Raw genomic sequence first — 22635 nt, 5'->3', positions numbered from 1 at the left:
ACCCACCTGGACACATTCCTGTGCGACCTGCTCTGGGTGAACCTGCTTTAGCAGGTGGGTTGGACTAGATGATCTCCAGAGGTCCCTTCCAACCCCAATCATTCTGTGATTCTGTGATCAGGTTTACACTGTGCCTTGATAAAAGCAGTAAGGTGAAGAGAGGGGAAGAAGAGAAAATAGCTATACAGGTGTCCCGCAAATCTTTTTTCCTTGAATAGTATCTCCATAGAAGTTTGCCAATTTGGTGTAAAGTCTGAGCTTACTTAAGCAGGTTAAACTGGATCAACTTTCATTTAGTTACTGCTAATTTATTGTGCCAGTGTGTCTCAGAGTAGTATCAGGCTTTTGGAAGGAATATAACAATACAATTACTCTGTCAACCTGAGTAAACTAAGTACTTCTCCATGAGCTAATGACTTGCTTCAGGGCAGCAAGACTCCCTTGGGACTATGGGAACAGCTTTGGCAACATTTTCATCCTTCAGATGCTTGAAGCTAATGACTGTCAGAGGCTGAAAATGTGTACAACACTGAGATTACAGGCTTTCAGTTTTCAGGAGAACAGAGTTCCCTGGGAGACTTTGGTCTTATTACTGAGCTCAGGATAGAGACAGCTAATAAAAGACATGGGCTTTCATTTCAGTTAATCTTATGCCTGGCTGTTTATTCAGCATCATAGATGACACTAGTGGGTGAACTGCAATCCCTTTGCAAAACTTTATAGGACTAAATGATTTCCATATTGGAAAATTCTCTCATTATTAATGGTTAGCATATATAATGCATTCCTAGCTCCTAAAAGTAAACCAAATAGTTAACCTTTTACCTTGATAAATCCCAGTTAGTACACATTTGATATCCTAATGTGCCAGACTCAGTGCTTTGCTGTACAGACACAGACAGTTTGGGATCCGAGTTATGTCTGAAAAATTCAGTATCTACCTTATAAAGATGTATAATGAAACTGTTCACAGCCCAAACCCATCACTAACATTTTATTTTTTGTCTATGAATAGCAATATTCAAGACTGCTATATTTCACCAGGTTTCAGATTTCATGAGAGAGCCTTTACATACTTTCAGTGAAAATAAAATTATTTCAGTGTTAAGCTATCTCTGTGTCTCAAATGAACACTCAGTGTTGAAAGGTAAAGCTGGTTCCTCTAACGTGGGTTAGCAAAGTGCTTACTGATATTTCTCTGTTGAAGATATACTGTCAAAGTTTCCCTCAAATAGATGTCTTGCCTTCTCATTTATTCCAAATACAGTTAGAAATCCTATTTCTCATGTGTTGGCCCACAGCCCAAGCCAAGATTTGAAGGAGAATACTGCCTGATCTCCATCAGACACAGGCATTTTCAGACACAGCATGCACCTTTGCATGCTTCTGAAGGTTATTCAGTTTCTTCCAGCAAAACCACATCATTCAAGTGGGACAATATCCATCTAAATCATTTGTGTCCCTACAGATAGATGTTTCTGAGGTGCATTTGCAGGAATGAAAATTAAATACTGTATACTTGCATGACTGCATTCCTTGAAGCAGGTACTGCTGCACATTTATGAGTTAACCCTGGAAAAGCTGAACATTTCTGAGTCCATAGATACTGCTTCTCTATAAAGCTGCTTACGTCCTACTGCTAGCATTAACAATAGTACTGCCTAAGTCTGTACCTTACATTGGAGCACTCCAGGTCTTCAGGTAGTGTGCAGTGTCTTTTTTAAGTCAGCAAATAGTAGGGATAAAAACAGTTAGGGAACCTTTGTCCAAAAAGTTTTATAGGAGATCTTTGGACAGAGAAGAAGTAATGATAGTTCCAGTTCTTTATGGTGAGTGCATGAAAGTTGTTATGTTAAATGACTGCATATCACATGAATTCACTATTCTGTGATTCTTTTTTTCCTCCAGAGCATCTTGGAAGGCACCTTTTAATATAACCTTTCATCATTTTTAACACAGCATTAAAGTTTCAAAGCACAATTTCTAATGTCTACAATACTTCACCTCTTCCTTTGAATCAGGAAAAATCCCTTGCCTCACTATTGTCCGAAGTAGTCATCACCAGTCTCAAATTGAGACAGAGTACAATACTCAAAGGATGAAAGCAAGTTTATACAGCAACCCCCACTACAAGAACCAGCTGCCAATCAGTAGGAATGTCAGAGAATAACATATTTATTCAGTGCTTTCAACAACCAAGATGATATCCAGTAAAGAAAATTTAAGCTAGCAACAATGTTTTTTGTCCTTTAAATGATTTTTCCTGGTTGTTTTTTGTTTGTTTGTTTGTTTGTTTCTCCTTCCCTCCCTCCTCAGAGCTCCAGAACAGCTCGCTCAGAAGAAGACCGAGACTCACTGTGGGATGCCTGGGGTTCGTGGAGTGAATGTTCACGCACTTGTGGAGGAGGGGCTTCGTATTCTCTGAGACGCTGCCTGAGCAGCAAGTAAGTGGGTGAACACTTTTTATTTTACTGAACAGGAGAATTAAACCTACTTATATGTGTCACACCATAAGACCATAACTATGCTGAGACTTCCAGCTCAATGTCAGAAAATTATGGTAGTGTGTTTTTTAATTCAGGCAAGTAGACAACATGTTTGGCAGGGCAACACCCTTTCAAAATCACGTGAAAACTTATGGAGATACAGAAGTTGCCTGGACCACTTGCTTAAGCACACTGAAGGCTGACAGTTACTGAAAAGTGAAACCTCCCTTAGCTTTCACCATTTCAACGGTAAGACTTTTCAGGCACTTATACCGGACTACAGCTAATTCATTAGATTTAGCGACCCACAGTCTCAGCTACACTGACACTCTAAAAGCACCATATTAACCCAACATGGCAGCTGGAGCTATATAACAAGGAATGATAATTCTGCTGAAGGTATCCTATGAATTAAATTTCCAGTAGGAAGTATTCTCTACCAGCAATCTGTCCCCAACAGGCAGAGGTGTAATGGCCGACTGCAAAGAAGAACTCTAGGTACAGAGTCAGGCATCTGAGATTTTATTTCTCCTCAATTATTAGCTTGCAATGTTACATGGACAAGTTATTTTACAGCATGTCCACTCTGTTGGTATAGATAAGTCTTACCTGCAAAATATTTCTAGCAAATATTATTTCTATCTACTTTACGAAAAAGTTTACCTGCAGTAAACATGGTATATGTGATAAATATTAACAGATTTATGATAATGGATATGAAGGAAAACTCCAGACCCAAACTTAGTGTCTTACTGCCATCTCTGATACCTTGAATATTGTAATATAAAAAATGTAATGCAATTTTCCATGCTGCATATGTTTCTCCTGTATTTTCTTTTGTGTGTTTATAAAACTGATATTAATAAAACAAACTGTCACAATACACTCCAAATTGTTTCCTACATCTGACATTTTAATATATGATGCTGTTTAGTAAGGATAAGAAACAGCACAACACATTGAATCATAAGATCAGAATAGAGTCTTGTGTATTTTAGCTTTGTCTGTGGACAGTTTTGTCTCCTATTTCCACTGGTTACTGAGTTGACAGTGTGCAAAAGTCTACTAGAAGGAGAAAAGATAGACAAAAGCATCTACTGAAAACAGTGGAAATACAACACTTCTCTATTACATTCCCATGGAAAAAAAATAATTAGAATAATTTGGGTTTTTTTTAAGGTGGGGCCTAATTCCCATGTCTTCTTAGTTCCATAGCAAATAGACATTCTGCAGACGCCCCAAAAGAGCCATGACCATGAGCCAGCACTGTGCCCTTGTGGCCAGGAAGGCCAACAGCATTCTGGGTTGTATTAGAAGGGCAGTGGTTAGCAGGTTGAGAGAGGTTCTCCTTCCCCTCTACTCCACCCTGGTGAGACCCCATCTGGAATATTGTGTCCAGTTCTGGGCCCCTCAGTTCAAGAAGGACAGGAAACTGCTGGAGAGAGTCCAGTGCAGGGCAACGAAGATGATTAAGGGAATGGAGCATCTCACATACGAGGAAAGGCTGAGGAGCTGGGTCTATTTAGCTTAGAGGAGACTGAGGGGTGACCTCATTAATGTTTATAAGTACGTAAAAGGTGAGTGTCACGAGGATGGAACCAGGCTCTTCTCGGTGACAACAAATGGTGGGACAAGGAATACTGGGTTCAAACTGGAACACAAGAGGTTTCACTTAAATTTGAGAAGAAACTTCTTCTCAGTGAGGGTGACAGAGCACTGGAACAGGCTGCCCAGGTGAGTCTTGGCATCTCCTACTCTGGAGACATTAAAAACCCGCCTGGACACATTCCTGTGTAACCTCATCTAGATGTTCCTGCTCCAGTGGGGGGATTGGACTAGATGATCTTCTGAGGTCCCTTCCAATCCCTGACATTCTGTGATTCTGTGATTCTGTAATTGCAGAGAGGAACTTATTTTCAGTCACGGTGTATCCTTTTCAGACATATGAAAATAAGTGACCTTCTGTATGTTCCTTTAATGTAAACATTAATCCAGGCATCTGGAGAATCTGAGTAACAGAAGGGCTTGCTGACTACACCTCTGCTCTGTCACTGCCTCAGTAGACTGTAGAGGGGGAAATCTTGAAGCTCCATGGCAGTTGTAGCAGTAATACTAGTCATGGTGCTCTAAGGTATGTGAGTATAAACCACTCCTGAGCAGGCTCTCCTCATCTGCTTCTCTTTGGTTCTCATACTATTCAGGATGTCCCTGAAGCTACCCCAGTGAAACAGGGAGTAAACTCGTAAACCACTCAGTACTTGTGTTTCATTCAATATCTTACTTCTCTCCTGTCAATATATAAGCAACGCTCCTTGCCTTAAGAAAACAGCTGTAAACTTTGGCTACTCAGGCATGGAAGCTCTCTGTTTCCAGAATAGGATGGAGAGGTTGAATTAGGTGCACAGCTTTGGCTGGTCAATAGCAATAAATCACATATAGTAAAATGTGACCTGGAATAAGCACAGTATCAAATATGTTACAGTTTTTCCCTGGCCTGTGTGTAATGGCTATTGAAACAAAGTGTTTGAACTATTAATTTTTGTGCTAGGCAAACATTTTAAGTTGCTAAGAAAAAGGTAGGAAGGGAGGAGGGGAAACAAACTCATTCAGACTTTGAAGGTTTGGAGATAAGTCTGTGTGTGTAAGTATTTCAAACCTGTCAAGGCTGGAACAAAACGTCCACCTCTTTGGGACGATTTCTTGGTTGGTACAGTTTATCACATGTATTTGTTGCATATAATTTCATGGCAGCATAAAGGAAGATACTAGGTATTTCTGGCAAATGAAAACTAGCAACACACATAAATGTTTTGGAAAAAAATTAATCCTAAATATTTCTCATCCTGGGAGGAACGTTTGTAATGTCTTATGTCTTTTAGCTCTGTATGAGGTGACTTTCAGAGCATTCCATGAAAAAAGAGATCCCAGTGCATCTGCTTTGAAGAAATGCAAAGACTAATTGCCCATTCCTAAACACTGTCAGTATATGCAGCTATATAAAGGAAACCAGTTTTCTTTCCAGCTTTTGTTTGCCAAAGTTATGTTAGTGCTTGTGTTGTTTGTTTTGGGAACATGTTTTGTGTTAGGCTTTCACAGCTGTGATGAAAGAATGGAAAGTGTTAGTGAGAAATTCTATTTTCTAGTGTTTAGATGGCAAACATTTCAGGGTAGGAGCTGTTAAACAGCACATTTCTTTAGAACAACTGGTCCTGATTACGCTAAGGACATTTAGTATGAGAGCAAAATAAATAAATATGCCAATTACACAAGCAGACAGGAGTTGTCAGCCCTAGTCAACCATTTCTCCTGGTATCCTGCACTGACAGCAAGCAGCACTGGGTCAGTCCAGTAGTAGAATAAGCCCCAGGAAAATAACTTTTTCATAGTTAGTAGTTAAAGACGGGGCTAAACTACAAAGTGTGGCACTTTTCATGCTCTTTGTTGGCATTAACTTTTTATAACTTCAGATATTCTTGTTATTTACACAAAAGGACACACCTCCTTTAAGTGTTACAGTTCTTTGCCTCAACTCACCTGAAAGTCAACCTCATGGCCTAATTACATGTCGGAAAAAGAAGCATTTATTTTTATAATTCCAACATGTTTTGCTCTTTAGTTAAATTTTGTTGGTTTGGTTTAGTTTTGGTTTAGTTTGGTTTTTAAACAAAGCTTAGGAAAGAGAAACTCCTCACCTCTCTCCTCTCCATCATGAAGTGTCAGGCAGCACTGCTTGTCAAAACTGGCAGAGAAGAGAACCACAGACCACTCTTGTTTTTCTTGAGGGCCAAATTAGCAACTCTTGTGATTCTGCAGAGAACAAAGTTCTATTAGCTATTAGATACTTTGGCTATAGAGGCACTGGAAATACATAGACAGAGCAGGTGGAGAGACACTGCAATGTGGTCTTCGCCCTCTTCCCCTGAATCTGGCAATTATTTGTTGTGGTCCACCTATTGCACAGCACAACTGGAGTTTGTCATCCAGCAAAGAGATTGGTAGCACTCATCAGACCTTCATTCAAGGTATTTAAAAAGTATGTAAGCAAACTCAAAGAGAGTAATAAATAGCTGAATGTTCTTTAGATACCTGAAATTCATGTGCATTTATTTAATTTCCTTATATAGGAATATATTTTCAAATTGTGAAAGAAATCATAAATTCTTTTATGCTAAGTTCACCCATCCTGGTCCTGAAAATATTCTGTGTATTCTGAAATTGTACATTACATATTGACGAGTACTGCAGTAATGTCAAAAGTGTTTTCCTGTTTCTGGGCCTGGCAGGAATATAACTGTGATATTTTTCCTATCATCTTTGAAATATGTTGTCACTTTCGAGTAAAATAAGACTGTAGGTAGCAGAAAAGCAGCATGTGCTAGAGTTTTGAGAATTATTTTAGCAGATAATAGGTTTTTTGGGTTTTTTTCAGTCTGCTTAGAAACTCTAACTGTCTCATTTGCTGCTTTTTCCCACTAAAGCACGAAGCTGGAAACGTTCTGTGTGAGTGCATCGTAGAGTGCTAAAGTGGATGAGGAGTCCCATAGATACTGAGTCAGGGTTTTATGTGTATACTGCTGAAAAGAGTGGAGGTTTTCCACCATTAGGTGAGCCATATAAGTTTAGTAGCAGAAGAAAGTGAACAATAACATCTTCCTGACAAGTTTCCCTCAGTAATAAAAATTACAGAGATTTAAAAAGAGAGAAAAAAAAAAAAAAAAAAGGAAGAGGGAACACACATCAGAACACATCAGAGAGTCACAATCCCAGCTTTATTTAGATGTTTTGTACTGGCTAAGTTATGTGGTGGTAGACACTATTTTCCCTTTTTTCAATACCTCCCTTCCTTCAGCTGATGGCTGCTTTTTGGTAATGCAAACAAACCACCAGTATGAATTAGCCTTTCCACCAACTCTGCTTGCTAAATTAGCTGAAGTAAGTGATTTACTAGTTTGGTTGTTCAGCCCAGTGCCATTGCATACTGCAGGATGAAAATAGTAGATCTGCATAAATGACTTTCACTTTTATTGCAGTTTGGCTTGGTTGATCAATAAAATAGCCACTGAGGCGTACCTTTGGAGGTTAGATTTAATGAACTAGCTAAATTAGCTAAGATTGGGTCAATTTTAGGCTGTGTGACATTTTTCATAAGACAAAAGAAGTCCAAAATAAATTTATTTTATTAAGGAGTACTTTTTTTTCTGATTTTCATCACAGAGATTACAGTTCACAAATCAAACATCAAATGGTTTGGTGCCTGTCAGATGATGATGGAATAGATGCATGTTATTCAAGTTAGTTTAAAGTTAAAAAATAGAAAAATAAGCCATTACAACAACACTGGCTAACACTGAAAATGGGAAACATCGAATAGAATATATTTTAAAAATACTGTTTAGAGATTCAGCTGTATATGCCTTTGATACCAAAAGATTATCTACTGTAGTGTTGCTGCTTCACAACTGAATTTAGAATTTAGTCCAAGCATGTGGCTGTGGCCTCTAGTTTCAGGCTACAATCATAGACTCATCCTTTTCTGAGGCTTAAACTGAAAGAGAATCAGTTCTAACATTGATAAAAGGTTCTTTAAACTTTGAGTGAAAATTACAACAGAACAGATATTCTAGTTTTTTGGTCGCTTCTTGATCAGATAGAAGCTAACATAAATTAATGTGAGTGTTGTGCAATGATCTAAACTCAGTCTGCTCTAGTCCTGGCAATATTAAGTAAGACAAATTATGCCACTTTGTGAAATGTTCTTATGCTGATCAGAATGATCACTTTAAATACTCTGGGTTTTCATGACTTCTAGAGTAAGCCTTTTGCTATCTTAAGGCCTGTAGCATAAAGAACAAAACATTTTTACACAAATGCTGTCATAATTGCTGATAGATCCTCAAAAGTAAATAGTGTTCTGACGAAGAATACATGTCACTCAATGGGAATACAGTCAATGTCATGAAATTTTTAGGTCATCAGTGCTACCAAATGATTTTACAGGATGGTTCTCATTACCATGATCAAAATTACATCTGTATGCTAGTTTAGTGTATTACTTCCTGCAAATGACCTTCAGGTTACCTCAGTAGCTGACTTCTTTTCTGCTTCAGTTGACAACTGTAGTTGGATCGCCCTGTAAAGGACATTCCTCGTGCTGTATTGGGTGACTTTAAATATTTGGAAGAAATTTTGTGTATATTTAGTTTGTAGATGCTTCTGGTTAAAGCTGTGTCATCTAGCAGCATTTGAAAATAAAATTTTTATTCTCTGTACTCTAAGGTTACTCAAATCTGTAATTATGATAGCATTTCCTGCTTTCATTTGATATAGAAGCTTTTCCAATTTTTGCGAGATATTACACTTCTAACTCCTCCTAGTGACTAGTGACAGAGGAGTAGAAAAGCCCATCTCATCAACAGGTGGCTTAAGGATTGGTGTCACCATCAAAATTTTGGATTTTTTGACCATGGGGCAAACTCCATGGTACCTAGTCTCCTCAGATCAGATGGGCTTCATCCTTCTAGGGAGAGCAAGAAGACTATAGCCCATAAGTTGGCAGGGCTGACCAGACGGGCTTTAAACTAGGTTTGAAGGGGGAAGGGATTGAAACTGGGCTCTCCAAAGATCAGCCTAAGGATGGAAAGCCTGAATTAAGAGTGAAATCAGCAGCCAACTTGAAGTGCATGTACACTAATGCACGCAGTATGGGCAACAAACAAGAGGAGCTCGAAGCCATTATGCAGCAGGAAAGCTATGACATAGTTGCCATCACAGAAACATGGTGGGATGACTCATATGACTGGAGTGCTGCTATGTGTGGCTACAAGCTCTTCAGAAAAGATGGCAGGGTAGGAGAGGTGGAGGGGTGGCTTTATATGTTAGAGAGTTACTCGACTCTGTTAAACTTGAGGTCAGCAGTGACAAGGTTGAGTGCCTGTGGACCAGAATCAGAGGGAAGTTCAACAAGGCTGACATCCTCGTGGGTGTCTGTTATAGACCGCCCACCCAGGACGATGAAGGAGATGAATTATTCTACAAGCAGCTGGCAGATGTCTCAAAATCGACGGCCCTTGTTCTTGTGGGTGACTTTAGCCTGCCAGATATCTGCTGGGAACTCAATACTGCACAGAAGAGGCAGTCTAGGAAGTTCCTAGAGTGTATAGAGGACAATTTCCTTCATCAGCTGGTAAATGAGCCTATCAGGGGTAAGGCCCCACTAGACCTACTGTTTACAAACAGAGAAGGGCTGGTGGGAGATGTAGTGGTTGGAGGCCGCCTGGGTCATAGCGACCATGAAATAATAGAATTTTCAATACTCAGAGATGCAGGGAGAACCATTAACAAAACCTCTACGCTGGACTTCCGGAGGGCAGATTTTTGCCTATTCAGAAGCCTAGTTCAGAGCATACCCTGAGAAACAATGCTTAAAAACAAGGGGGCCCAGGGGGTTGGACATGCTTCAAGCAGGAGGTTTTGAGTGCACAGGAACAGGCTATACCAGTGTGCCGAAAGGCTAGCCGGCGGGGAAGACAACCGGCTTGGCTAAACAGGGAGATTCTGAAGGAAATCAGAAATAAAAAGAGACTTTACCCACTGTGGAAAAAAGGGCTGGCTACTTATGAAGAATTTATGGAAATAGCTAGATCATGCAGAAAAAAAATCAGGGAAACAAAAGTGCAATTTGAGGTTAATTTGGCCAATTCTGTCAGGGATAATAAAAAGTCCTTCTTTAAATATGTTAATAACAAAAGAAGGGGCAAGGAAAACCTCCATTCTCTGTTGGACTTTGAAGGAAATATAGTTAACAAAGATGAGGAGAAAGCTGAAGTACTTAATACCTACTTTGCCTCAGTTTTTACCAGAAAGACAGGTGGCCCTCAGGACAACTGGCCTCTGGAGGTGGTTGACAGAGGTAGGAAGCCAAATAGGCCCCTTGTATTCCAGGAGGAAATAGTTGGTGATTTACTGAGCCATCTGGATCCTCACAAGTCTATGGGACCAGATGGGATCCATCCTAGGGTGATGAGGGAGCTGGCAGAAGAACTTGCCAAGCCGCTCTCCATCATCTTCCAACAGTCCTGGCTCACTGGGGAGGTCCCATATGATTGGAAATTGGCCAATTTTACCCCAGTCCACAAAAAGGGCTGCAAAGCTGACCCTGGTAACTACAGGCCTGTCAGCCTGACCTCGGTGCCTGGCAGGGTTATGGAGCAGATCATCCTGAATGGAATCACACAGCACCTTCAGGATGGACAAGGGATCAGACCCAGCCAGCATGGGTTTAGGAGGGGCAGGTCCTGTCTGACCAACCTGATCTCCTTTTATGATTAGGTGACTCAGCTGGTGGATGAGGGGAAAGCCGTGGATGTGGTCTATCTGGACTTCAGCAAGGCCTTTGACACTGTCTCCCATAATATACTCCTGCAAAAGCTGGCAGCCCGTGGCTTGGACAAGTGCACTCTCTGCTGGGTTAAGAACTGGCTGGAGGGCCGGGCCCAGAGAGTGCTGGTGAATGGGGCTGCATCCAGCTGGCGGCCAGTCACTAGTGGTGTCCCCAGGGGTCAGTGTTGGGTCCAGTCCTGTTCAACATCTTTATTGACTATTTAGATGAGGGGATTGAGACCATCATCAGCAAATTTGCTGATGACGCCAAGTTGGGAGGGAGTGTCGATGTGCTGGAAGGCAGGAGGGCTCTGCAGAGGGATCTGGATAGACTGGAAAAATGGGCTGATTCCAATGGGATGAAGTTCAATAAGGCCAAGTGCCGGGTGCTGCACTTCGGTCACAACAACCCCCTGCAGCGCTACAGGCTGGGCGCAGAGTGGCTGGAGAGCAGTCAGGCAGAAAGGGACCTGGGGGTACTAATTGACAGGAAGCTCAACATGAGCCAACAGTGTGCCCAGGTGGCCAAGAAGGCCAATGGTATCCTGTCCTGTATCAAAAATAGCGTGGTCAGCAGGACAAGGGAAGTGATCCTTCCCCTGTACTCTGCATTGGTGAGGCCACAGCTGGAGTACTGTGTTCAGTTCTGGGCCCCTCCGTTCAGGAAAGACATTGAAGTGCTGGAGCGGGTCCAGAGAAGAGCAACACGACTGGTGAAGGGACTTGAACATAAGACCTATGGGGAGAGGCTGAGGGAGCTGAGGTTGTTTAGTCTGGAGGAGGCTTACAGGTGACCTCATCACTCTCTATAACTACCTGAAGGGAAGTCATAGCCAGGTGGGGATTGGTCTCTTCTCCCAGGCAGTCAGCAATAGGACAAGGGGGCATGGGCTTAAACTCTGCCAGGGGAAATTTAGGCTGGATATTAGAAATTCTGTACAGAAAGAGTGGTCAGGCATTGGAATGGCCTGGCCAGGGAGGTGGTGGACTCACTGTCCCTGGAGGTTTTTAAAGTGAGGTTGGATATGGCACTTAGTGCCATGATCTAGTAAACAGACTGGAGTTGGACCAAGGGTTGGACTCGATGATCTCTGAGGTCTTTTCCAACCCAGTCGATTCTGTGATTCTGTGAAGTACTTCTTACTGCTCCCACTCTCTTTGTGTCCTCCAAGACGAACTTGGTGTTTTGGGTGACTTCTGACTTTTCCAAGTGGCTGTGTGTACTTGCTGTTGATGTGAGTTCTTATTTACACTCTGCAGAGATCAGAGGATGTGTGATGGCTGGATCTCATAACATTGTCTCACTGATCTGCTGTGGTCCTTCCTTACATGTTAAATGCTCTATGCTGTGGCATTCTGCAAAGCACCCACGCTGGGATATTAATTCAAACCTTACCTAGGGGAGAAAACGTAGTCTGGTCTGGTGTCATGCAAGATTCTGGGTATTTCACTCTAGCAGGGTTAGGTTCAGCTTCCTTATTTTAAGAGTAGATAGGTTCAGAAGCAGAATTTACCATTAAAAATCAAAATTGACACCTCTGAGAAGTGGCTATTTCTTTTTTCTTCCAGAGTCTTTTTAACCATGTAACTTTTTTCCACAAATCCTATGATTTTGAATCCAAAAGTAGATACTTGAGTTTAAGAGAATCTGGAATACTGTCCTGAAGCAGTGTAGATCTGAGACATAACTACTCTGCCAACCTATTGTGAAAGTATATCAGGTCAGAGTGAAAGCAGTTTGCCTACTTTTGGTTGATGGATGATAACTGGGAAACTGATGAGCTTAAACAACAAAACCCCAACGTTTGGTCTTGGAGAGGGGACAAGGGGAGTTTTGCAAGAGTGATTCCTAGTGTTTATGAATCATCACAGCACAGCACATCACATCCAGAAATGCACATTTGTTCTGAACAACCATGGCCATTAGCCAATGGAGGGAAATTGGAAGAAAAATCTGAATATTTCTGTGGCATAGGTCTTATGAAAGTACCTATTCTTCTCCCTAATGCAAAGAATAGTGAAAAATGAGTGTTTTTTTCATTCCAAAACAGACAATATGAAGAAACTGTGAAAAGAAGAAGAAGGAGAAAAAGAAACTGTGAGGCAGCTGATAGAAAGGAAGTTTAAATTTCCTTGGCAGTTGAATGGTTCTCAGGTTAATAAATTACAGTAACTGAAATTGTGGTAACAGCAGTGTGAAGCAAAGTGATGTCTGATGGGCTGTGTGACATTTCTGAGAGACAAATGGGACATGTGTCAAGCTTGCTGAAGAAGCTATTCCATCTGGTGCACAAGGCCTGTGCTAGGATTGCCTGCATGCTGCAATAATGTACTTTTCCTTCGTTACCTATCAGTATAAATCAGGAGTAGCTCTGTTGAATGCAGTGGAGTGTAAACAGGTTTGTCCTGCACCGCAGTATCTCTGTCTATATTGCTTAGGAATGACTGGGATAGTGGGGAGTTGTTTGGGGATTTTTGTTTGTTTCTTTTTTAGTTCATAGCCTGTTGTGAATATAATTTTTATTATTATACTGCTAAAAATGATTTTCCTAAGTGCTAGATACTCTGTGCACACTTCTCATTTCTGTGCATGCTCACAATGTTCAAAATTTGGTTGAATTAATTATATAACATTACAAAAACATTGAATTAGTGGTTTTTCAGTTATGCTTTTAGTAGCATTATTTGTATGAGAAATGCTACAGAACAGAGTTCATTATCTTTCTGCATACGTCTCTTCTGAAAAAGTGGTAGGTTTTATTTACTTGTTTATTTTTTATACCACTGTGAAACATTTGCAAAACTCTGTTTTGCTCTAATTTTGTACTTACATAGGTGTAAATGACTACTAGAGGAATTTCAGAATTAAGTCTTGTCTGTTTTTCAGGTGTGTAAAGAAAAGTGGGTGGAAGGGTGACTTCAATAATTTAAAGGAAATCTGTTCAGTTTATTTTAGAGTTAACTAGTATGGAAAAATATTTTTCTGTTTTAAAAAAAAAAAAAGGAAAAGGAAAAAAGAACCACACAAATACATGCAGATGCTGTCTTTTCTCTTGGATAGTTCAGAATGGTTTGGATTTAAATGTTCAGTCTTGGCAGGCATTTAGTCCTCAAGGAATGTGTGCTTGTTAAATCCTGGGGGAAGAAAAAAGAAAAACAACACAGTTGTGAAATTAAGAAATTAAAAAGAAATTCTATTATATTGAAGAACAATCTTTAAAAGCCAAACTTTACATTATAATTTGTATTAAGGACCTCCACAGAGTATGCTGTCTGAACTCATGTGAAGATTCACCTAAATTCAAACACACAGAATACATGATGATGTATTCTGTATCTAAAAAGATACCTGGGGGTTGACCTTTCTTGTGGGAGCCCTGCCAGAACCAGGGCTGGTGTGAGTCTGCTGTGGGGGAAAAGGAGGAGAGCCATGGCAAGCACACGTCAGGGCATGTGCTCTCCTTGAGCTCCGCTGGGCTCAGCAGCTCTTTGAAGCTGTTCTGCAGCAGGGATCTGGGAGTAGTGAGGGCATGGTGAATCAGGGGGAAGTTTTATGCTCACCTTCTCCCCTCGTGTCAAACTGGGAAAAAGCTCTGTTCTGCTAGCTTGTCATTTCACGCCACTGCAGGCAGGTGTTCTTCCTCTTGAGGTTGTTCCTCAGCAGAGAAAGCCTGACCACTCAGGCTGTGTCAGCGCCAAGGTGTGTGCCTGGGTGGGTGCAGAGCTGCGCCCTTCCGAAATTGTTGTGGGTAGCTGGGAGACACAGGGCACTATTAATGGGATTCATGTGTTGATTTTCATCTAAGTCCTGTACTCTAGCCTCCAACCTCCAACTGATGCCACCTTCTAGAAACTCATTTTTGAGGCAGAGGTAAGAAAACTGGAGAGTTGTAGAATTGACACCTCCATACCTGTACAGGGATGGAGAGTCTTTTACTTTGTGGAAGAGGGTTGGTAGCAAAATAGATGATTGAGAGATCTTTGTAGGAAATTTGCTGATGCAGTAAACCTTATGCAAACTTTTTATATTCAGCTATTAATGGTTTTGGGTTTGTTTTTGACTTTTTGTATGCAGGACCTGTGAGGGGCGAAACATCCGGTACAGGACATGCAGCAATGTGGTAAGTATAGCTTTGATATTATACAAATCATCATATATGACAGTCATGTCTATATTACACTGTAGCTATCTAAACTGCTTTCATAACACAGAATCTCAGGCAAATCTTTGCCAATTTCTTGAAAAGCCTGAGAGATTGTAACATAGCATCACGCTAAAACCGTTTGGAAGGGATTGCAATCACAGCCTTTCCAATGTGTGTCAGTGAAACTTCAGAGTTGCTCTTTACAACACCCCAGGCAGAATCAAAGACCACTCATGTTTCCAGTATTACTTTGGTACCAGCTGGTTCATATTGGGCAGTCTGTCAGGCTGGAGGATTAAGCTGTTAAGGACTGAATGCAAGTTAGTGAGAGATATATGTTTCTGTTTACCTGTGCCCTCTCAGTATTGGAATTCTGTTGCATGTCTTAGAGGAGCAGTTTTATATAGCTTACACCAGTGTTTTGGCCTTTCCAAAGGCACTTGCTTTTTCTATGTATATACTGAATATAGTTTTCAATACAATAAAATAAGAAACTTCAACTTCCGTGCTCACCAGAGTGAAAGTGTGTTTTCACTAGTGAAAATTGAAATAAAGGCTTTCATATGGAAAGTTTTATTGGGTGCCAAGAATAGTAAAAGCTCTCAAATTACATGGAGAAATGTCAGTTTTACCAGTAAAGATGGAAAATGAAATCAAACGTGCTCTGGGCCAAGCTTTCTCATGCCTGATAGGGACATATTCAGAAGCTTTTCAATAGGTGCTTTGTCTAAAAAAGTTTAAAAGTTTAAGTTAAAAGAAAGAATACATTCCCTCATATTTAGCTTATATTTTCTTCAACAGACCACAGTTCACAATGAAAGAAACTGCTTCTATCTGAGTTATAGTCTCTCATGCAGTAAGATTTCTCACACTTTCTCCTCTGAAATTTGTTGTGAATGTATCCTTTGCGTTCCTGAAATATCTCATCAGTCTAGACATCTGCTTCACTAACTGGCAACAACTAGAGCAGTCAATAAATAGGTCTGCTGTCTGATTAATGGTCCAATTTCCATCTCTGAGACACTTGTGCTAAACCACAACCATGGAGGGAATGGGAAGGTTGATTTGTGTCAGTCAGGTTGCATGCTGTAGCTCTGTGGAATATGACACACACACACAAATTGTATATATTATATATATATATGCTGTTAAAGGCTAATCAGACTACAACTAGACCCATCAGTTTTATTTCGATCTGTGAATGCATGCACATTGTGACAGTCTTCTTCTCCTCTGACCTGTCGTTTTGTATGGTAAGAGCAGTGAGACAAATTATCATTCTGCTCTGCCGCCATTAGTTGTTCCTGGATCACCCTGATGAGAGCCTGGGGATTTTTACCTGTGTCGTATTTCTTATTTTGGAATAGTTGAGCTTAACTTTCCAAGATAAGGAATCATTTTCAAAATGTTTTTTTTAGCCTAGGTTCTGTTTTGGAAATGTGCACCTGAACAATTTTCCTTCAAAATAAAACTTTGCATAGTTTTGTCAGGCGATTCCTTTGCATACGTTGTATTTGGCTATACTGGCTCCAGACTTTCCAACATAGCAGTGAGACATGCAGCTGCAGAACTCTCTTAATTATTTCATACCAAATAATTCAAGCTGAAACTTTCAAGGTACTTTGCTATGCTGAAATCAGTGCCACTTAATTATGAAGACCCAGGACTGCATTTATCATTTTAACCCCTTTTTTTTTTTTTTTTTCAGAGAGGGTGAAGAACAGCTTGTGCTGCATTGGTCTATTGCTTAATAAAAGGATTAAATGAGTTTTCATTTGTTTATTTTTGTAAAATTTGCAAACCTAGCAATAAATCAAACTATTCTCAAGCTTCTAACTTCATCATACTCTGACCAGGACCTCCAAATACATCTTAAAGTACATTGAGTCTTTGATTCAGATGTTAAGCACTTCCATTTATCTTTACTTATCTGAGAGATTGTGCACCAGCATTCACAATACTAGTCATTGCAAGGGCATTGCCACCATGAGCAGTATCAGAACTTGTAGGAACCTGCCACAGCTCTGGTGGTCTTCAGCCCCATGTTTCTGGGGTGAGATACAAATTGAAATAGCTTGTGTGTGGAAATCTGAAGTGGTTTGGGAGCCCTGGACATGCATCTTTGCCTTGAAATCCATTTTGTTGCTCAATTGTGTAGCCGTACCACTGAAATACTGTTTGTTTCTTTCAGTGTAGAAAAAAAAAAAAAAATTGTATACTTTCTCTTTGTCTTCAAAATCCAAGCACACATACACACATATTTTCTCTTGGAAACAATTCATTAATCCCATGGCTTGTTGTGGAATTCTGCACTGGAAGAGGCACACAATGCTGTGTGTATTTTTCTTATCTCACGGTTTGCCTTTTAAGATTTCATCCACAAAGACAATGAAAATCAGGATCAATGACACCTAAATTTTCATCTGTTAGAAGACAGTCTGTTGCTTTAAAGGAAAATGAGAATAAATTCCACCATTTCACCCTTCCAAATGGAGCTACCTCTCATGCATTGTGCAACATTCCTTTTTGATTCTTGTGGAAATCAGTGAGTACTGAAATACAAGTTTTCATTGCCATCAGCTAGTGCATAACATGGAGACCAATGTTGATAAAAACAAACACACAAACAAACAAAAACAATCTTTCTATTTTCTGCAAACTATTATTTTGTTAACTGACATGTGTTTGTTTATATGACTATCCTCCTACAGGAGAGGATGGGTAGTCACATACACTAAAAGCACACTAAAAGCAAACGATTTCAAAGGTGAAACTGGAGAATGGGAAGAATACTTAGAATCTGGCAATGAACACATTTTCATAGGCACTATCATTTGCAAGCTTTTGCTACAGCTGGTTTTAATTCATCCTGAAATTAAATTACAAGGGGATAGGGGGAAAGAATGAGATAAAGAAAAAGAGAGGCAAGAGGGAGAGAGTGGCATGTCTGTTTCTTCAGTGGCCTGCATTATTCTAGGGAGGCCGAACCTTTTTGCATAATATAGACTGTTATAAAGACTGATACCACTGTCTATAAAGCTTCTGAGCAGTCCTTAAAAGAGCAAATCCAGTCTAGTATGTTCAGCGCTTGCATCGCCTGGTGTTGATCAGAAACTGGAAAGATTTTGGGTATGAGGCCACATGTGTAAATAGTGAAAGAGGAATGGGGAAATCTGAAGATGATTTAGGGCTGAATTACATCTGGTTGGTTTTTTTTCTTCCGACTATTCATACTGACTCAAAGTATATTTCCAGTCGTTTTAGAACATAATCGTGGCGGGAGAGAGGGCCTAAATTATTTTTCTTTAGGAAGCTACTCTGAATGCAATGAAAACATGTTTTTCTATCTATCTGGGTTGTTACACTAAACATGATGCAAAATAAACAAAAATACTTCCAAACTGCAAGTAGGATTTTTTTACTAGTTTTCTGGTTTTTCTGTCTTTTTTTTTTCTTCAAGCTAGCTCACAATCTGTTCCTTCTTTGTGCACGTTCTCATCAGTTGCCACATTCTCTCCAGCTTTTGTACAAGGATATCATTTTTCCTCTCTCTTTTTCAGTCCTTCTGCCACTATGCTCTTTTCTGCCATTCACATACAAATCTATCAGAAGGATGTTTGTTGGAATGTGTTCTGTATTCATGCCTTCTCTATTCATCTTCCTTAATTATCAAACTTCTTTTTGTGCTTAAAAACATTTTTATTTGCCATGATCTGTTTCCTTTTATTGCACTTATTTGTGAATCAGACCAGAGAAATGAGATGCATAAGCCTGGCACTTCACTCCCAAATAAGCTTGCTTTTTTGTATTTACTTGCTTATACCTACCAATATGATAATGAACACTACGTATAAAGCTGCTCTCGAGATTTTGCTGTTTGGCATGAAAATAGACAATACTGGAAGCTGCAGTTACTTTGTTACTAAAACAAAGTTTAGAACAGTTCCATTAAGCCTAAGACAAAATTTGGAGATGGTAGATCCCATTAATCAGACCACCAAAACTCATAAACACCACCTGCAACTCTTTTTTACATATACCTCACTTTCTTTTCTTGGCTGAAATACCATATGTAATGACATCCTCCATTTTTTGGCTTGCATTCAGACAAGCTACTTCCATCCCTGTTTCTTATCAGCTTATGCTGCATTTTGTATGTACCAGCACTGATATCGCCTGTCTTACTTCCGAAAACATGATGCTATCTTCTATCCATTCATGAAATCCCAGAAAATGTCAAACCTAAATTTCCATATAAGTGCGTAACTCTCAAAGGCATTGGCTTGTGTGTGTAAGAATCGTCATCGCCAGGTAGAATTTTTTCAGAGCTACAAAAATGATTAACAAGATTTACTTTTTCTACTCTATGTGAAGTCTTTTGCAATCAAAACTTTGTATGCAGGATTTTTTTTTTTTAAAAAAAAGGATAAGCACTACATATATCTCCTTACTAACACCAGATTTACTTAATGTCAGTTTGCTGTTTAAGTGGAAATTCCTTCAGACTTAGATAATTTATTATAACTACAGACTCTTCTTCAAAATGCTGGATTTTAATAACTGCCATCTTATTTATGAATGGGTGCATTTTAAAACCTTTTTGTGTCATCTAGGAATTATTTCTTCATACTTGGAAACAAGTGCTTTTAGTAAATTGCTAGTGGCAGCAGCTTTGACTTCCAGATTTGCTATTTTCTCAGCAAGCAGACCTGTGAATCTTTGACCATTAATAATAATAAATAAAAACCCCACAACATTGCTATCATTCTAGTAAATGCATCAAGAATCTTTGTAGACCAAAGAACTTTAATCACTTCCCTGACAGTAGCATTTCAGGACTTTGTTCAGGACCCTTTAGGAATCTGGATGATTCAATGATTTAAATTCACTAGTTTGGTTAATAATTTATTTTTTTTTAATTTTAATATCTCTTTTTGATCACTAGTGGGGCATACATGGTGCTTTCAGGAAAGCGTACTCTAATACTGTGTACTTCTATTAGCTTTTAACTGAAATATGTGGATGTCTTTCAATCTGAAATAAAAGTTACTGTATTTAATTCAAACACTTTACTCTGAAATTTAAAAGGTATGAACAAACAAAATTTCTAAATGGCATGAAATACTGCATATGGAATTACTTGCCAAAAATATGAACATACTTTTAAAAAAATGTCTTTTTTGTCAAAAATTGATTTTAAAAAATATTCCTAATTGAGGTTTTGATTTATTCTTCCCTGACTGTTTCAGCCCTTGTCTCCACTCCGTGTTTATTTTACACTGAGTAGAAGCATCTGCTGATACTCCCCCGTTTACTTTGTTATTATTTCTCCCATGCATGTCAGATATTGGAGTGTCTTGGGCTTGTCAAAGAAAGCTAGAGTATGAAACCCTCTTGATCTATGCAGCTAAGCATGATTCTGACCTATTTAGAAGTTCACAGGACTAAAAATCTGCCTGCAAGAATCTCAATTCAAGCCGGGCACTCAACAAGGCTTCAAGGCTGAGTGGAGTTTCTCTTAAATCCCTAGCTCTCCAATCTCTGTAGTTCTATCTAAGGCTCTTATTTAGTCTCGAGCAAACCGCTACTTGAGGACCTCAGGCTTTCTTTCTTTGCGGGTAAATCGGTGTGGCTGTGACGTTGTGCGTACTACATGGAACTGGTTCAATAAACTGTTCTGTCAGATGCTGCACAGAGTAGTCCAGTTGTTAGTCATTTTTTGCACAGAGGAAAAGCTCCAGGTATAGTAAATCATTCTTGGCCTCTGCAAATATACAAGCACATATATTGTAAACTGTTCTAAGGTTCCATGACTGTTTCCACCTATCGCAGCTTAGATATGATCTTCCACATTTCACCCACTAAGTAAACTTTAAAAAGCCTGACCCTCTTTTGTCCCATGAAATCTGATCTACCTATCACCATCAAGGGACATCTGGGATTCATCTTATCTTTTCCACTGGTTTGTTGATTAATTGAAATTGTTTTGAATGAGATTCAAACATGGCAAAACTCCATGGACCTTATGAATTGCAATAGGGTCGAATAGGAGGTCAAGTCAAAAAAAAAAAAAAAAAAAATTGGATGTGAAGAAGCAAATGTAGCCATAATAATATGGCCAGGATTAGCTGCCTAAGAGGTAAAGATGAAACTCGTGTGTTTATTTTAAAGTAGGTTACATACATCAAAGGGGTTTCTGATCATCTTTAAAATGATATATCTTTTCATTTCAGTGGAGGAAATCTTGACCTGATAGGATGAACAGAGATTATAGGTATCCAGCACAGGCTCAGTTTTTTAAGAATATCTCATGAACCTTCACAAGCTAAAGGTCATGAAGGAGCCATATAGGACTTACAGAGTTAGAAGAGGAACAGTTGTTTCCTATTCACTGGAAATTTTCTTTCCTAAGAAGTCTTGCTGTAGAGGAAACTTCAAGATAAATGGACTTAGATGAAACTTTCAGGTTTATTAGTTCTTTCTGATTCTTCAAGGAGTGCCAAGGCAACAGTACCTCATGTCTGCAGGGGCCAAGAGATAATTTCCAAAAGAAAACAAAACTGTTAATATTTGAATATAGCACCAAGGCTGGAGTAGCCTGGAGCAGGACTGTAGTGCTTTTGTGTCCAGATACCCGTGCCACCACATGCTCCAAGCCAAAATAAAGGCCATGCAGATGTGATTAGCAAAATACCTCACAGAACTACAAAACCCATGAAAAGATATGCTAGCTTGGGCTCACTGCTACACTGACTTGCCTGTGACTTCTGTCTGGCTTGAAGTGTGGGCACACCCTTGTCTGTCCATCTGTTGTGCGGGAAGACAAACTACATACTGGTAGATAGCTTCCAGGATCAGACTCTTACATGGAGTAAAATAGAATTTTACTCAGGCCAATGACACAGTGCTAGCTGGCAGCTGTAGAGGATCCCCTTCCACCAAGCCTCATGCCCATACCCAAAGCAGTCTGATTTTTTTAAAAGAGGAAAAGACTTTGTGGGCTTAGTGTCTATAGTTTCTTAAGTCCAAGAGCCAGCACTGTAGAAATGAGGCACACAAAGATTGCCTCAAAACGGCACTCTTATTTAAAGGTGTGCAAAGTGTTCAGAACAAAATAACAATTTGCTGCTTGAAAAAAAATATGCAGCAAAACACTGGCTTTGCCTTATCTGTTATTTCAGCAACTCGAATTCTCATTTATAGGCTGTGAGCTTATATCTGTCTTTCATTATCTGATCGCACAAAACTCAGCACTAAGAGGCTCTGATTCCCACTGACATATAATACAAACAATAAATAGTAAGTTTAAAAAGCCAAAAAACCACCACGGATGAGAGATTAATAAGTAGTGCCAAGTTCTATACAGTTCCTGCTTTTTCAGTCTCAGTGACCTGTGCCTAATGATGGGTAACATTCAGACCACTACTTTTCTTAACATTATCTGTTTTGGTATAAACAAATGTTACACAGGTTATGCAGGTATTATGTGTGTAGGTGCAAGTACATATGCTTTCCTAACTGGAAGGAAAGTTTGCTGTAAGCAAAAGGGATCTTCAAGGCCTTCAGGTAGATTTAGGATTCACGATTTCAGGAGTAGGAAAGTGGTGAGCCAGACTGTGACCCTT

The 22635-nt window shown here is 39.6% G+C and overlaps 1 protein-coding gene across 1 annotated transcript in view; it reads left to right on the top strand.

The window, feature by feature from the left end:
• The window catches only part of ADAMTSL1 (ADAMTS like 1), a gene marked incomplete at both ends in the record, with an annotated part of 188679 nt that overhangs the window by 15258 nt on the left and 150786 nt on the right, over positions 1–22635 (top strand). Inside the window, 2 exons of the mRNA XM_080362499.1 lie at positions 2317–2444; positions 14941–14986. Coding sequence (XP_080218625.1) covers positions 2317–2444; positions 14941–14986 — 174 coding nt within the window. The remainder of the gene's footprint in view (positions 1–2316; positions 2445–14940; positions 14987–22635) is intronic.

This window comes from Nesoenas mayeri, assembly GCF_963082525.1.
Source record: "Nesoenas mayeri genome assembly, chromosome: Z".
Taxonomy (NCBI): domain Eukaryota; kingdom Metazoa; phylum Chordata; class Aves; order Columbiformes; family Columbidae; genus Nesoenas; species Nesoenas mayeri.
The sequence above is the reverse complement of the archived record's forward strand: the minus strand, read 5'-3'. Positions and strand labels throughout refer to the sequence as shown.